This window comes from Epinephelus fuscoguttatus, linkage group LG7 (assembly GCF_011397635.1).
Source record: "Epinephelus fuscoguttatus linkage group LG7, E.fuscoguttatus.final_Chr_v1".
In the NCBI taxonomy this organism is placed as follows: Eukaryota; Metazoa; Chordata; class Actinopteri; order Perciformes; family Serranidae; genus Epinephelus; species Epinephelus fuscoguttatus.
The window spans coordinates 38,631,560-38,648,300 of record NC_064758.1 but is presented as its reverse complement, the minus strand read 5'-3'; the positions used below and the strand labels follow the sequence as shown (position 1 = coordinate 38,648,300).

General features: G+C 41.4%; 1 protein-coding gene across 4 annotated transcripts in view; it reads right to left on the bottom strand.

Annotated features, from left to right (window-relative positions):
• acap3a (ArfGAP with coiled-coil, ankyrin repeat and PH domains 3a) overlaps positions 1-16,741 on the bottom strand; it is a 56,059-nt gene that overhangs the window by 3,392 nt on the left and 35,926 nt on the right. For 2 of the 4 annotated variants that reach the window (XM_049581381.1, XM_049581383.1), the window contains 11 exons: positions 14,738-14,849; positions 13,990-14,198; positions 12,854-12,923; positions 10,168-10,262; positions 9,867-10,084; positions 9,436-9,525; positions 9,102-9,200; positions 8,715-8,941; positions 7,074-7,183; positions 6,505-6,615; positions 6,352-6,413 (listed from right to left, as the gene is read on the bottom strand). In XM_049581381.1, the coding sequence (XP_049437338.1) occupies positions 6,352-6,413; positions 6,505-6,615; positions 7,074-7,183; positions 8,715-8,941; positions 9,102-9,200; positions 9,436-9,525; positions 9,867-10,084; positions 10,168-10,262; positions 12,854-12,923; positions 13,990-14,198; positions 14,738-14,849 (1,403 nt within the window). Of the gene's footprint in view, positions 1-6,351; positions 6,414-6,504; positions 6,616-7,069; positions 7,184-8,714; positions 8,942-9,101; positions 9,201-9,435; positions 9,526-9,866; positions 10,085-10,167; positions 10,263-12,853; positions 12,924-13,989; positions 14,199-14,737; positions 14,850-16,741 lie in introns of those variants that run through there. The other 2 variants (XM_049581380.1, XM_049581382.1) reach the window with 2 other exon arrangements.

The following is a 16,741-nucleotide window of genomic DNA, read 5'->3' as shown; positions in this document are numbered from 1 at the left end:
ACTGTAATTTTTACCCCACTATATTAATCTGAAAGCTGAAGAACAAATTTAAGTCCCATTAGCCTCCGAGCTAACAAGCTAGCTAAGTCGCAGTTAGCAAAAGAGTTTTTTTTTCTGGCCTTTAATACATATAGCCTAATAGGCCTTTCTTAAATAATGCACATTCAAGAAAACAAATTAGTCAGAAAGGGGTAAACGCAACAGTTTAGAGCGAACTGAAAGAAGCTCGAGCAGCTATGGTGACTAACTGGCGCTAAAATGTTCCAAGCTAGCTAGCGTGTTAGCGGTTAGCTCTCCTTTGCCACTTTCCAATGCAACTGTGCCTTCATTTCATCATTTTCTGAGAGGTTTAGAATAAAAACCAACTAAATATTTTATTACAACTACATAGTTCATTAAAAACCATTCATTATTCCTACTGCTTATAAATGCTAGAAAAATCTTCATCTAAAACTTGACTGATAAATTCTCCCCATTCATATTTAAACAAGTTATTAATGTCAGATGTTAGAGGTTTGTTAATGCTGTTAGATGTAGTGAAAGCAAAGAAGAAAGAAGCAAAGAAACAAAGGGAGAGGTTAGATTTTAGTCACATCTTCCATTTATTTTCATTTGATAAGACACTGGGAGGAGTTATTGAACAAAAAAAGAGGGAGTTAAAACCAAACATAGGTAGTTAGTGTTAATATACACAGGTATATTCAGAGACACACGTTCTCTTACAATATTCAAAGAAATTGTACAGGTAACAGTCAGAGACAGGAAAAAATACAAGAGAGTTAAAAATTGCATGTTAGAAGCAAGCAGTTAAAGTGTTAATAGTTTTTAGTTTATATACACAACAGTCAACAGACACGTCGTAACTGTACAACACGTAATACTTCAATGGCTCGATGCAAATCATTGTTTGGTCAGTGATGACATCATCTAGTAAAATCTGCTTCCTGTTATCTTTCGTAAGTTACCACATTAAATACTGCACACGATAAGAAAAAAGGCTGGATTTTCAAAGTGCTTTGAATCTATCACTGATGAGCTGCTCTTTCTGTCACTGCCACGTAAACTAAGAAACACATATCACTGCTACAGGACTCCGACCTGTGCGTGACTTAAGTTAGGGACTGTATGAAAATTATTAGTGGGGCAGGTAGGGTCAGAAAGGGGGGTTATACATTTCTTGAAAATTCATTTTAAAATAGCAAATTCAATTGAAATCACCAAGTTCAGTGGACTTACAGTGCATTTACAGAAATATTTTCACTTCAACTTTGGTTTTAGTTTAGTTTATTTTTTAGTTTAAGGGACAGTGCAAAATAATAAACACACATGGTGAAAATGCCAGAATTAGCCAAAAGACTATTTTTCATCTATTTTGTGAACTTTAACCCGCAATTTTGCACCAGTGTAGAGTAGCAAGCTGTCCTGACCATGCAGATCATTGAGGGATCGAGACCTGCAGAGCTCAGAGCTCATTAGCTGTATTGCACCATCTATTTTTCTTTTATTACACTCTATAGGAGTAACTGCTCCATCAAATGGTTGGAGACAGTAATGAGACAAAAAAATGGTACAAATATTTCTTTGAATAAACTTTGTGAACTTACTGTCCCATTAGCGGCTGAGCTAACAAGCTTGCTAAGTGGTAGCTAGCAAGAGAGAGTTGTTTTTTCTAGTCTTTAATAAGTATAAGTTAATAGATTGTTATTAAATTAAATAATACACAATCAATAAAATCCTCAGAAAAGAGTAAATGCCACAGTTAAGAGAAAACAGCTGAAGCTCAAGGAGCTATTGTGGCTAACTGGTGCTAGCATGTTCCTAGCTAGCTAGATAGTGTGTTAGCGATTAGCTTTTCTTTGCCACTTTCTGCCTTAATTTCACCATTTTCTTGTGAGGTTAAGTGTAAAAATAAACTTAATAGTTACATTAAAAAAACAGTAGCTTAAATGTGGATCTGGATATTTAGTAGGGATTGATCCAGCACGCCATCTTCACAAGACAACACAGGGCTCAACACTTAGCCTACTTTTAAAAGTGGACATCAGGCTGGCAACCAGGCATTAGCTTTTGGTTACCATGGGCTAGTCCAACTGCACCATCATTAGCTAGAGAGCTAGTTTTCATCAGTCGTCCATTTGCCTGATGTAAATAGGCGTCCAAGGATAATAAAAAATGGGTAAAGCAAAAAATATTACAGTGACTTGGATCACACCCAGCTTCATGGTCAGACATGTGCTCTGCTGCACCTGTAACCACACCCAACAGTGATGTCACAGGGTCCTGGAGCACACCTGTACATCACTGCAGCAAGCTGAGAAGTTAAACCACTGGAGGTCTGCAGACACAAGACTTTCAGGGACTGTTCAATTAATGTTTAGGCGTAAAATAAGGGGTGAGTTGAGAAATTAAGTGGGAGGATTTTCTAAGTAAAGGAGAGGGTCCAGACTAAGGATTAATAGCCGAAGGCAGGGTCTTATAAAGTTGAGGCTCAGTCCTGCCATCTGAATAATTTTCATACAACCCCTTTGGATTCGTGGCTTACCATGGGACAGAAAACACTAACATAAAACACTTTCTGGCACTCTGAAAAAACTGTCTGTGGTCTTTGGTTTGATTAAACCCTAACAGTCCATAGCGTTTGTCAAAGACAAGCAACATCTTTGGGAAAAAATTTTTCCTTTAAGCTAATTTTGCCACATGTGAAAACAGCAGTGGTCAGTCTCATACTGTTCAGTGCTTTAACAAACAGTTTCTGGATTACTGCCGTTTACTGTGAGCAACCAGGGGAGTTAAACATACTCGTCAGACCTGACATCATTTTAGAGCATAAACAGGATCATCAAATACAGTTTTGGGCGGCAGCCATGTTCATTGTCATCAAGCTTTTTGCACTAACCAGCCAATGGAAGACGGTGAGGAAGCTGTGTTCAGTCTGTTTGCATCTATCTCTGTCATGACTGTCGCTCCATGCACTGCTGTCATGATTTGGCAGTATATAATATGGATATCAACATCATTCAACAATACTAAATGTCAAATATTCACATACACTGGGCACAGAAGTAAACAAAAAGCAACAGGGCTGAGGAAGACCTGGGCAACAGCCACCCATGCACTATAAACAAAGACCAACTCTAATATAGTGATACATTAGAATACCATAAACAAACATTTTTAACATATACAAATACTGTAAATACAGTACTACATGTTAGTGTGATTTATCAAAAAAGTGTCCGTCTTCCTCTGCAGCGTTTACTGCAGAATTACTCCACCACTGATTATATATTATGAAACTGTGGAGCACTGGCTCGTTCTCATCATGAGAATATAGTACTGGTGCTATGTGTGTGAGTGCTCGGCAAAATAAAATCTAACAAAATATATCCAGCTTAAAAAAATACCATCTGCATTGTTGTCAAACATAATAGAAAAAATACTGATTATCTGTACTGAAATAATCATTGCACTATTGCTCCGGACGTTTCGTCATAAATTAAAACAAAAGCATTCCAACTTATTCCGAAAAAAAAAAAAAATGAAAAAGGAAGGAAGGTTCGACGACATATGAGGAAAACAAATCACTGTAAGAAAAAAAGTGCATAATTCCGCTTTTAATTAAACGTAAAAGCTTTACTTGATCAATCTCTCGTTCAATACGGAGAAATGATTCTTCTTCTGTGATCATTTACTCTCAGTCACGGTTATCGCAGCCTCACAGTTTCCCCTCACGACCGTCACGGTTTAAATACAAGAGCTCCACCATTTTATCACAAGTCAGTAAAAAAGAACAGCTCTGATTGGACTGACCATCAACAGGCAGGTTGAACTGGCTGCACCACCCTGTACAAGACAATTTGGCGTCATTCCCCGACTCATCTGTGCAATGAAAACTGTGGAGAGTCACCAAGTGGGACGAGCCGCTGGTTCTGGAAGTCATTTTTCCCCATTCTTTATATATATTTAAAAAAATGTCTTTATACAATATCCCCTGTAGGTTTACTATGGAAAAGTATTTTAGGCCTAGGCATTAGGGGGAAAAAATGAGAGGAAGAAGATTAGTTTTAATTTAACATAAATAATATAATAATCATGAGCATACAGTCTGAATGTAGAGAAGAAAGGTCAAACTTTCAGTGTTAGTGCCGGGCATAAGAAAAAAAAAATGAGGAAGAAGATTTTTTGCATTTCAAGAATTAACCCTTTGAAACTTGGAGTGACATCACTTTTCTTGTGCTGCTTCAGACACCTTTTACAAGATTTAAAAAAAAACATGGGGAAAAAAAAGGCAACGAGCAACTTCAGCAAACTGTCCCACAAACTGCAAAAAATAATAGGTTTAGAAAATTATTTAATAAATAAAAACTGCAGGAAAAAAGCTAGGGAAAAATTATATTTATAATTATTATTATTATTATTATTATTATTATTACATATTTAAAATTATGGTACAGAATCATTGTCATTTTTAACCACTTTTTCCAATTGTTTTGTTTGTTTGTTTGTTTGTTTGTTGTTGTTTTTCTGACTAATTTTATTGTTTTTAAATTTCTCTTTTTACTAATTTCTTGCACATTTTGGGGTCTTTTTTGTTGCTTATTGCCTTCTTCCCATGTTTTTGAAAGAAATCAAGCCAAGGTCTCAAAGGTTTAACTCCAAATGTCGAGAATAAAGTCAACTCCTCTGGTTTATCAAATTGTCTCTTCTGATACAACATATCCTCTTTGTATTGCATCTGGGCGTAACAATCGACACCCTTGCATCTGTCCGTGACCAACTATTTCAGTTTGCATTAATGTGGACGCCTCTTCTGAGTTTGTTTGGTTTCTTCTTCTGAAAATTTGGCACAATTTTTAACACAATCTCTTGAAAGTCCTGCTAGTTATTACCACATCGTGTTTATGCACTGAAAGAGAAATAACCCTGTGTTACTGAAACCAATTCTGAAGTACAATTTCACCAAATCAACCACGCAAAGCATTTTGTTGAGGCAGCCATACACGCTAATGCTTGTAGTTTGATTTATTCTCAAAAATTCACCTTTACACTTGTAATGTCGACTTTATTCTCAACATTTTGACTTTATTCTTGAAATGTTAAATAAATAAATAAATAAATAAATAAATTTCCTTTCTGAGAAATCTTCAGCCTCTCATTTTCTCTCCATAAGCCTGGCCCTCATACTCTGTCTTCATTAAGTTTTAATTATGTCTATTTCATTTCTAAGAAATCATGTTTTCTCCATCCTTTAGGGACAGCAGACGGCTCTGAATACTACAGTACCCATGAGCCTTGGCTGCTGTTGCCATGGTGAAGAACCCAGGTAGAAACACAAACCAGAGCGGGAGTGAATTCAAAGTGCTTTGTTGTTGAAGCTGGGGAGAAATTTAGTGCTATAGCTGCTGAGTTTATCCAAAAGTGGCCAAGAAATTAAAAGTGCAAATTGTAAACTCTGAATGAAAGCTCTGTGATTGGATGTTTCCTGCCGAGATGCACCATGGGAGTCGTAGTTAACTCCAACCCACAAAATCTTTACACACAGGATTGTACTTTCAACTTGATATCAAATAAATAGATACTTATTTTAGTGCAGGTTTAAATCTTCCCTACTGGCGATTTAACCAGGAGATTCTCATGCCATAGAGGTGGTACCATTGTCTATGGGACTAATGAATGGGACTTTTACTTCCAGAACAAGGGGCACCCACCATATCTCCCCTCCACTTCGCACTATGACACAACAACTCAATCACAAGATGGAATTAAAAAACAGAAGTGTGGGGACAGATGAGCTGCGGCAGATCTTTGGTTCAGAGCACCCTGTACCCTAGAAAACCTCTAAATAAATGGGCAAAGCTGTTCCTGAACACACTGCTGACGCCTCCATCAGTGGTCTAGTGATTGCTTGATGATAGTGCTGCTGGATAATCTTAAAAAAAAAGAGAAAGGTGGCTAACCCTTTCCTGGCAGTGATTTCCAACTCTGCTGTGATTGGACTGATGAGCTCATCATCAGTCGGTCAGATCTGACATCATTGAAGGAGGTTAAAACTGAGTTCTCATGTGATCCTGAGTGAGGAGCTGACTGCTGGGGTGTGAAGTCAGCGGACTGTGCTGGGGAGAGGAGTTATTCTGATATATCTGATGTAGAGAAGAAGTAGTTAATCTGGTGATGAGGAAACAAGTGGAGGACACGAGCTCCAGCATGTCTCTCTCAGTCAGTCATACGTCTACTGGCACCCCCTGCACTGTGACCTGACTGGACTCTAGCACTCGGCTATATTGAGACAGATAAACTCCTGAATGCATTTCTTATACTGCTGCTCAGTGGGGCTGCTGGTTGGGTATTGACCTGGCTGTCCGAACGGTCCCTCCGACTCCCGCATCTCCTCGTTCATCCTGGCCAGACGCAGCCTGGTGGAAAGAAGGAGGTAGAAAAAATCAATTAAAGCTGGAGAGCAAAACAAAAAAACTTAACGGAAAGTATTTATGTTAATGAACGTACAGTGTGACAATGTCTGCATTGGCTTGCTGCACAGCGATACTCAAAGGGTCCTGGCCATCCTCATCCTCGTCGTTCTGTGTAGCTCCTCGTTTTAGGAATAAACACACCTGCCTGAAAATACCAGAGAAACAAAGATCAGTCACAGCAAATAATACAATTACTGTGACTAACAGAGCAGCTGCGGTCAATAGCATCACGCAGTAACATTGGTATTCTTATCCTAAGTCTCTCTTCCTTTTTTCTCTCTGAGGTTTGTGCTCCAAGTTGGATTCACAAAACTGCACAAACTGGTTGTAAAGTTTCAGGCTGATAAATGTCACCTGTTCATGAAGAGGTGCACGTTTGTGAGATTTAATCGTTAGCATAATCATCAGAAGCCGATATTGGCTGATATCAACGACGTGCTGATATTATCGTGCATCCCTAGTTTGTATGACTTTTCTTGCCATTAAGCCTATTGTGTAGCCACCAGAGCATGTTTTATTGAAATGCAAACTTTTTGAGCTGTGGTTAGAAGTGCTACAAATGCAGTCCGCAGTGAGTACTTAACGCTCTGCTTCATGACTCACCCCGTGTGTCCCAGATATGTGGCGTGATGCAGGGGGCCCCTCCCTCTGGCGTCCCTCTGGTTGACGTCAGCAGCGTTCTGGAGCAGGAACTCACAGGCGATCAACGAACCCTAAAATAAAGTAACGGTACAAGTTTGCTTGACAGCAGTACAGGTGTGCTTCACCTGCAAATAGTTACGACATTGAATAACGCCCAGAAAGGTGTTTTTTTTTTTTTTGGGCCAGAACCTTATGATGTCACAATAAAGTTGACCTTTTGGATATAAAATGTCATCACTGAAATGAATTCTTGAGTTATGGCCAAAAATGTGTATCGTGAGGTCACAATGACCTTTGACCAGCAAATCCTAATCAGTTAATTTTTGAGTCCAAGTCGACCTTTGTGCCAAAATTGAGCATAGCGTTAGTTCAGGCAGGACATGATGTCAAGCTCAGGTCACATCCCGGCTACATCAGCTAATCTCAAACAGCCCAATCAACTGATGGAGCAGCTGATTGATGCAAGGGAGTCAGCTGATACTGAAAATCACATGATTCCTTTCTATGCAACCAACTGGCAAATCTCATTCAGGGCGCCCTATTTAAGCTGCTCTGGCCTGCATACTGTTGCTGCTTCCTCTGCAAACTGCTTTGCAACCTGCCTCCAACCCAGCTCCTCCTTTTCATGCTGTATCTGACTTATCAATGCCATTTTTGTTTGTCACTGATGCTGCTATGTTCTGTTCCTGGGGGGTCTTTGCTGCTGCTCTTGCATGTAGGCGCATGGAAGGGCAGAGAGGTCTGCTCTCTCCGCTTCAGGCTGTCTGCATAGGCCGAGGAAAGGCAGAGAGGCCCCAGAACAGAGCCATACCACCAAATATAATCCTGCAAATTGAAATAAAGTTTTATTTGACTAAAGAGGTCCCGACTGAAGTAAAGAAACTTCCTCAAGATGTTCGGAGATATAGCATTCACCAGAATGACATGGATGGACACTTGAAAACCAGTGTTGCGGTTTTCAGGTTGGCCTCTTTGGCATCCCTCCAGATGAGGAGACTAAACCTAAAAATGGCCGCTATTGGCACTAAATAAATATATTTTTCAGTCACAGTGTAACTTGTTTTTTGAGATAAAAAGGTAAAATAAAAGTATCGTATCTTACAATAAGAATGTAGTGTTACACCAAATAGTTTTGATTACTTTGACAACAAAATTTGCATGAGGTATTTAATTAAACACAGCTTCTCCAGTTATTAAGTACTGTACTTCCATAAAGCAGTGAATAGCAAGAGACAGAGTTTTTTTTAAAAAATGGTACGATATCCTGCCTTTGGTCTCTAACATGGGTCAAGCTCCAAAGACACTCTCCAAAAAGATTCTGTGGAACTGGTAAATGTCAACGAACTTCGACCTCCATGCTCCCTTTCAATTTGTAACACAGGCTATCCATTTAAATTTTGAAGTCTCTAAACCCGAGATGAAATAACCTTCATACTTCATCGCTATGACATCATCAGAATTATTTTCACAGACTTGACAAAGCTCATCCAGACCCTCAGAGGACATTAACAACTGTTTTGTTCTATGAATAAAACATTAGAGATGCACTAACATGGTTCTTCCTATATGACTCATTTCTGGTACTGCAGTCAACTGACTCACCCCGATTACGGCCTGTATGAGGGGCGTCTTTCCTTCGTCCTCATCATTGACCAAATTGACATCTGCCCCATGAGCCAGTGCTTCGGCCATGACGGGCAGGTTGCGGGCTTTCGAGGCTTTGAAAAGCAGCGCTCCGGGATGAAGGTCCCTGATGTCCTCCGGGTCTGATGTCTCCGGCTCAGCCTCCAACTCAGCTTCACCGCTTGAGTCCTCTGACACCTCACACTCTGAGGACAAGAAGAGGAGACTCATGTATAAGCAACAAGTGATATACAAAATGTGTGTCACAAAGAGAAGCAAGTGTGTACTTGAATTAAAGGAAGCAAATTAAATTTACACTGTGCGTAACAGCTAAGAGACCATCTGTTACACCTCCTCTGGACTCACCCTCTGTGACGCTGTCCACAACTGAGCCAAACACCAGGATGTCCGTGCTGCCATCTGTGCTGCCTCCCAACCCGCTGTCACTGCTTAAGCCTGCCGGACCGGGAGATGCCAGAACATGGACACATTAGTCACCGCTGTCTCTTTCTGGCTCATCAGTATTCTTTAAATGGCACAGAACCATGCCAACAAGTGCAAACACACCATAGTCTGGTACACAAACACAAGTTTCAAGCATGTGATAGTCTCATAGTCAAAGCCCTGGGTATCTTGGAGTCACCTGTGAAGTTCATTGCCAATTATTTGGAACAGACTGTCAAAATAGTGAGCCGCTTACTTCGAGGCCCAGATCCTGTGTCGAAGTAGGAGAAGAGAGAGTCCAGCTCATCGGGACAGAACAGGGAGTCTCGTCTGAACTTAGCAGCTGCTGTGAGAGAAACAAAGGTGAAAGCATGTTGTGAGAAAACCAGAGAAAAGTCTTTTCTTAGAACAGAACAAAACCAAACGTTTGGTTCACCCTGTACATGCCACCCCTGGGACAGATAATACATCATCACATCTCTTCTCGTAGCTTTGCAGATGATACACCGCTCTACCTGTCTTTTAAACCCTCTCACTTCTGTCCTTCAATAACACAGAGAAAGTCATACATGCTCTTATATTTGTGAGAAAATCAGACGCTGCGGTCTGTCACTTTAGTGTAATGGTAAGACATTAGAAGCACAAACAATGCAAACAATCCTTTCAGACAGAGATCCGCTGAAGTACCTGCGGAGAGGGTCGACGGGGAGATGCTTCCAGGCTCTTGTCGGTATCTTCGCCGTGTTTTTGGTACGGTGGTGGCGCTGTTGTGCCTCCGACACTTCTTCACGCTCCACCGCCGCTCCGACTTCCTCTCTCCGTTGATGAGTATCTCCGTGGAGCCCAGCTTCTTCAGGAATTTCTTCTCTACGTACTTTGCTTTAATCCAGGCCTCCTTCTCCTGCCTGAAACAAATCACACAACAAATCAGAGACTAGCTCAGAAGTAACAGATTTAATTTGATTGGCTGTGTTTAATGAATTCTTACCTTGAACTGGACGGTAACGGTTTCTTTAGACCTTGTTCTTGGTATGAACCTTCATAGATGTGGTTGATGACGCTGTTTCCAAGCTCACACATCAACTACAAAGTAAACAGACATGACATTTTTGTTGAGAGTTAGAGGAGGAGATCGATACAACTCTCACATCTGTCCCATTAACTCAGGAGCTAACGCAAGAAGATGTTTAGTTTATCTTAGCATTAGGACTGGGAAAAAGGGGAAAAAGCTGCCTGGCTCTGTACGGAGGTTAAAAAATCTGTCCATCAGTACGCCTGCTGCAGGATGTGAGGAAAATCTGTGATGTGTGACAGCACTGTTCAATATTGCGATGATCAACACCTCAGTGTTGCCAGGTGTACGATAATTATCGTATTTGTACGATAATTTGGCCCTCTGTATGATGTATGATCAATAATCCCAAAAAAGGCCAAATGTACGATAATTTGATCATTTCGTGAATGTGTGGTTGTAACGAGTATGCCAGAGTTTTTTTGTGAACCCTGAAGGCATTTGTTCCCATGTGACATGTTTCCAGCTAATCGCGCTTTGCTTAGCGTGAGATAGAGTGCCGAAGCCACGCCCCGTCTGGTAGAGCTCATGGGACCTTAGATCGGAAAAAATATGAATGGCAGTGAATGAGGAGAGCAATATTATCTTTTGTTCCCGTTTGAGTTGCGACATGAAATCTAAATGTGTTGTTAATGAATTTAAAACATAAATTTTAAGGTCAAGAAGGTCATACTTTGTGGTAAAACTGTTGAGATACAAGCTTTTTAATTAGAAAGACTCAAGAGTAGACAGGAGGAGGTCGCGTATGTGACGCCATAGCTTTCGCTCGCTTCCTGCAGCTTGGCCTCCCCGCTGAAATTCCACTGTTTTATGATTAATCGATTTATGATTGAAAATGTCTGTGTGTTTTGTGCCAGGTTGCAGTCACTCCAAGCTGCAGGAAGCGAGCGAAAGCTATGACGTCACATACGCGACCACCTCCTGTGTAGTTTTTCTAATTACATTTTTTTCAAAAGCTTATATCTCAACAGTTTTACCACAAAGTATGACTTTCTTGACCTTAAAATGTATGTTTTAAATTCATTAACGACATATTTGGATTTAATGTCACAACTCAAACAGGACCAAAAGATAATACTTCTCTCCTCATTCACTGCCATTCATATTTTTTCTGATCTAAGGTCCCATGAGCTTCACCGGAAGGGGCGTGACTTCGGCACTCTATACAGGTGACGTTTGTCTCAGAACAACGAGTACGACTGGCTGAATGGTCAGCTGCGCCCGCCCCACGAGACGCTAGACTAGACGAGACTAAGTGAAGCCAGATTACTCTTTATTTTCTTGTCAGTTATCATGAATACGGTTTCTCTATGACAAAAAAGTAAACACTAGAGTGACTACATTTGCCTGTAGCACATCATTAGGCTTGTTATTTTGGTTATGACGGGTGTATGATAATTTCCCTCAAAATACGATAATTTTGAGTCTCTGGTATGATAATCCTACATTTCCCACCTGACAACACTAGCGCACCTGAATGCAACATAAAGTCCTGGTTTCTGAGTGTCAAACTCGGACACGGACAGACAGCACAGGACAGAAGCAGTGTGACTGTAAATAATACCAAACTTAAGCCCCTTTTACACTGCCAGATCTTCCGTGAATGTTGGGCCGTTTTGCTGGCAAGCTGCGAGCGTTTAGACACACAGAGGCGGATTGGCGAGTTGATCCGAGGTGCCCAATTTTCCGCCTCGTAGGGTAGACATATTGATGGAACCCTTTCAGTTTAAACAGACCGAGGTGGCCTTTCGCAACGGGAGGGGCTGTTGATGACTTGTGGGAGGAGCTGTTGATGACACCGCACATGCGAGCCACTGGCGGTGGATAAACAGGAAACAGCTGATAGCTGAGCAGCTAGTAGCAAGAGGGAAACACAAACCTGACAGACACTGTAAAGATGAGCAACTGAGGAGACAAGGAATTGCGCGCCCTCCTTGTCCTCGCAAACAAAGAGGCCATTAACCATCAGATGACGGGGACGGTGAGGAACGGGCCGACTTACGAGAGAATTGCCGAAGGACTGACCAGCCATGGCTTCCCTCCCACATCACTTACGTCACACGCTGAGCTACACGTTTTGTTACTTGCTCATGCCCCCCATTGCCCCGAAGAAGGTGCATTCTGTATAAACAAAAGTAGGTAGGCGGCATTTTGCTGCACTCCCCGATTTTGTTTCTATACTGCCAATGCTGAACGAAGACTGATTGGGCTTTCCTGCAAATTTACACAATTCTGCACAATGATATGACGATTTTCATACAAACATTTACCCGCCAGTGTGGCAGATGTGTGGAATTCTGAAGCCGCTTTAGATCAGAGAGTAACAGAAAGAGTTTCTAGAAGAGTGTCTAGGCGAAAGAGTTTCCAAGAACGTCCCACTGGTAGGAGGCCCTGGGGTAAACCAGAACACGCTGGAGTCTTTAAGAAACTCAAGCAAGTCCAGTTGCTTATGATACAGCACTTAAGATTACCATGACCTGGATGACTGAGAATGCTAACTGTTTCACCCTGCTTCCAGTCTGCATGCTAAGCTAAGCTAAGCTAACTGTCTTCTGGCTGTAGCTTCATATGCAAATAAGGACACTGCTGAGACAAACTGTACCTTTAATAATTCTGGTTCCCATGAGTCCAGTGTGAGTGAGCGAACCTTCGAACAGTGAACTCCGAGACTCCTGCAACAAAAAACATATTTTAAGTTCATGTTCTGTAGTTTAACAATTTAGAGGTGAAGGTGAGGAAATTTACTTTGTTATAAGGACGACAGATGGCGCCCAGCACCAGGAAACAAGAGGAGTTTATATTCTTTCAAAAGGAAAGTTTTACAAATGAATCATGCGCTGCAGTTGTACGGTGACCTGGTCTGAATAGCTGCAAGGATCTAACATCACAAGAGTTTCATCCTGAGGGAAATGAGAGAAGCCGCTCCTAATGTCATGCAAATCACTACGTTCCACCGATGAAGCTGTCTGGTATCCAGGCAACCGAGGCACAGTAGAGAAAAAAACACACACCGATACTGTGTTTCTCCTTTTCGCCTGTCCCCCTGCATTGTAACAAGATGTCTGATCCCACTGTGAGAGGACGAGTCCCGAAAAGGAGCATGAATATTCAACAGGTGGTCTCACACACATACACACACACACACACGCACACGGATGAGGATTGTGATTACATCAGCAGTCATAATTGCAACTTCAAAATCACACATACAGCTCCTGAGGGATATTTTATTCCAGCCGGGAGCTTGAAAACAAACCTGCGTGTTTATCTGCAGTGTGATGCCTTCGCTCAACAGCATTACATCATGTTCACCAGGGTCTGACACTGAATTAAACGATTCAATGGCTCGTTCACTGTGTGTGTCTCAGCACTGCGGCTCGTCTTTATCTTCTCACTTCGCCTCCGTCAATGAAAACTCTCGGTCAGAGACTGATCCAATACGCAACACACTTTAATCCCTTCAGCAGTGTGTGTGTGTGTGAGTGGCAGAGCGTGCTCGGCGCCTTTAACAGCACAAAGTAAGGCCAAAGTAACAGACAGTTGGCACCACTTCCTGTCTGCAGTGCCAGTACGCACACAGTAACACTGGCAGAGGTGAAAGAAATATTCAGATCTTTTACTTTAAGTCCCTTCCACTCAAAAATGCCTTTTCTTCTGATTGTTACTTTACTTTAAAGGGACAGTTCACCCCAAAATCTCAAATATTTTTTGGGAAAAAACAGTCTTTCTGGTCTCTACCTGTGGATGCCGGAGCACTCGATGCACAGCAGGATGCCCAGGTTGATCGAGGCCCAGCGAGGGTCAGCCTGGCCGCAGTCACAGCACTGCTCGTTCCCCGGCAGACACTGGATCCGCTGCAGGATGGTCTCCCCTCGGACGCTGCGCTCCCGCGGCTCGCTGGCTGAGTCGATACTGCTTGTGGACGGAGAGGCCGTTCTGTCCAGATGCTGAACATAAACATACAAAATTAGCCATTTATTAGCATCAAAATAAATTACATATCAAAAGACATTAAAAAATCTATGAAGTTATATTATAAATTTAGCTTCAGACTTTTTAATCGCTGGATTTGTTTTACCTTCAGACAGAGCCAGGCTAGCTGTTTCCCATCTTTATGCTAAGCTAAACTAAGCTAAGCTAACTATCTGCTGGTTGTAGTTTTATATCTACGATACAGATTAAAGACTGGTATGACTTTCTCATCTTAAACGCCAAACTGTTCCTTTAATGTTGTGCCTTATCTTGGTGAAGCTAATTTTATATTTAATCTATAACAATGCAGCATTTTAGGAGCATATATTTAATTTTAGGTGTGAAATTTAATCTGCAAAAAAAGCAGTAAAGCAGTAAAAGGTACAATATTTCCCTCTAAAATGTAAAAGTATAAAATAACATAAAATGGAAATATTCTAGTAACTAGTAACTCATACTTAAGTGAAATAAAATCTCCTACACAAACTCACACATATTTCTACGTGTGACTTACCTCTATGTAGTAGGTGTCTGGGCTCTCTCTGTAGGCTGAAGCGATGCTAGCTTGAACCGCCTGAATCCACGCTTGTCTCAGCTTCTCAGACTCAGCCTGAAGCATACAGCTCCTGTAAAACGGACAATCAAAGCTGTATTAGTATCATAAATCGTGACGAACCGTATGTACAGATCTGTAAACGTTAATTCTAATGCTAATTCTAATTCTAATCAAAGAAAAACAGGCATCAACAACCAAACGAGCAGCTCTGTGAGGCTGTACTTAGAATATGTTCACATTACAAGCTAATGTGGCCCAAATCTGATTTATTTCCTCTCCTGTGACACAGATCTGATTCTTTCAGAGTAGTTTGGGCAAAGAAAGCCATTTTTTCCAATCATGCGCTAACATGCTCACAATGACAATGCTAACGTGCTGATATCTTATTTTATATCTATTTGACCAATCATCCATCCATTTTTGTTCGCTTATCAGCAAAGCCCCCCAGACATCCCTCTCCCTAGCAACTCTTTCCAGCTCCTCCTGGGAGACCCCAAGGTGTTCCCAGGCCAGATGAGATATATAATCCCTCCAGCATGTTCTGGGTCTGCCCCGGGGCCTCCTACCAGTGGGACGTGCTGAACACCTCTAACAGGAGACATCCAGGAGGCATCCTGATCAGATGCCTGAACCACCTCAACTGACCCCTTCCGACGTGAAGGAGCAGCGGCTCTACTCTGAGCTCCCTCCAGATGTCTGAGCTCCTCACCCCATCTCTAAGGCTGAGCCCAGACACCTCACGGAGGAAACTCATTTCCGCTGCTTGTATCTGCGACCTCATTCTTTCTGTCACTACCCAGAGCTCATGACCATAGGTGAGGGTTGGGACGTAGATGGACCAGTAAATCGAAAGCTTTGCCTTCTGGCTCAGCTCCCTCTTCACCATGACGCACCGGCGCAGCGCCCACATCACTTCAGAAACTGCACCAAACCGCCAATCCATCTCACGCTCCATTCTACCCTCATTCGTGAATAATACCCAGAGATACTTGAACACCCTCGCTTGAGGCAGTAACTCTTCCCCCAACCCGGAGGGGGCAATCCACCGGTTTCCGGCAGAGAATCATGGCCTCAGATTTGGAGGAGCCTACTCCCACCCCGACCGACCAATCAACAGTATCCAATTGCGAACAAAGTTCTTCAAATTCCCAGTTCCATCCAAAACAAAAGAAATTCACTATAAAACAATGAATAATTTTTACCCTTCCAATGAATTTTTAAGACCAAGATTTGGTTTGAGAACTATGAATGGGTTTTAAACTCCAAATGTGCAAAAGACTTCTATAAAATAATCGGCAATGAATGAATATTTAAAATTGCTTATTCAGCCTTACTATGTCTTGTAGTTTTTGTTTATATTTTGTTCAATAATTATTGATTTATGGTTGATTTAAAGTTTATTTAGCTAAATTTATTCTGTCTTGTGTCTTTTTTGTTTTGTTTGTTGTCTTTGTGTTTTCTATCTCTGATGTTGTGTCCAGTGCATCCTGGAAGATTATTTGATATTTGCCTTATGTTTGCAAATTACTTGTTCAAATAAAAAACTAAAAAAAACAAAACAAAACAAAACGTGCTGATTAGAATATCAGGACTGACACAGAGTTTATTCAAAAATGTTTAACAACAAAAGGAGGGAACAACGCGTTTCGCTTGTTGCGTCATCAGATTCGCCTCTGAACACACTCGAATCTGATGACGCAACAAGCAAAACGCGTTGTTCGCTCCTTTTGTTGTTAAACATTTTTGAATAAACTCTGTGTCAATCCTGATATTCTAGTGTGCGCTGGAAGTTTTTGAACTCTTGACTGTGATTTATCCTGCACCAGCTGGCACCTAGAAGAAGCACTGCGCTGCTGTGCACAGGGATTTACTATTTTTTTGTAAAACATGCTGATATTTAGCAGGCATAATGTTCACCATGTTCATCATCTAGTTGAACGTGTTATCATGCTAACAATTGCT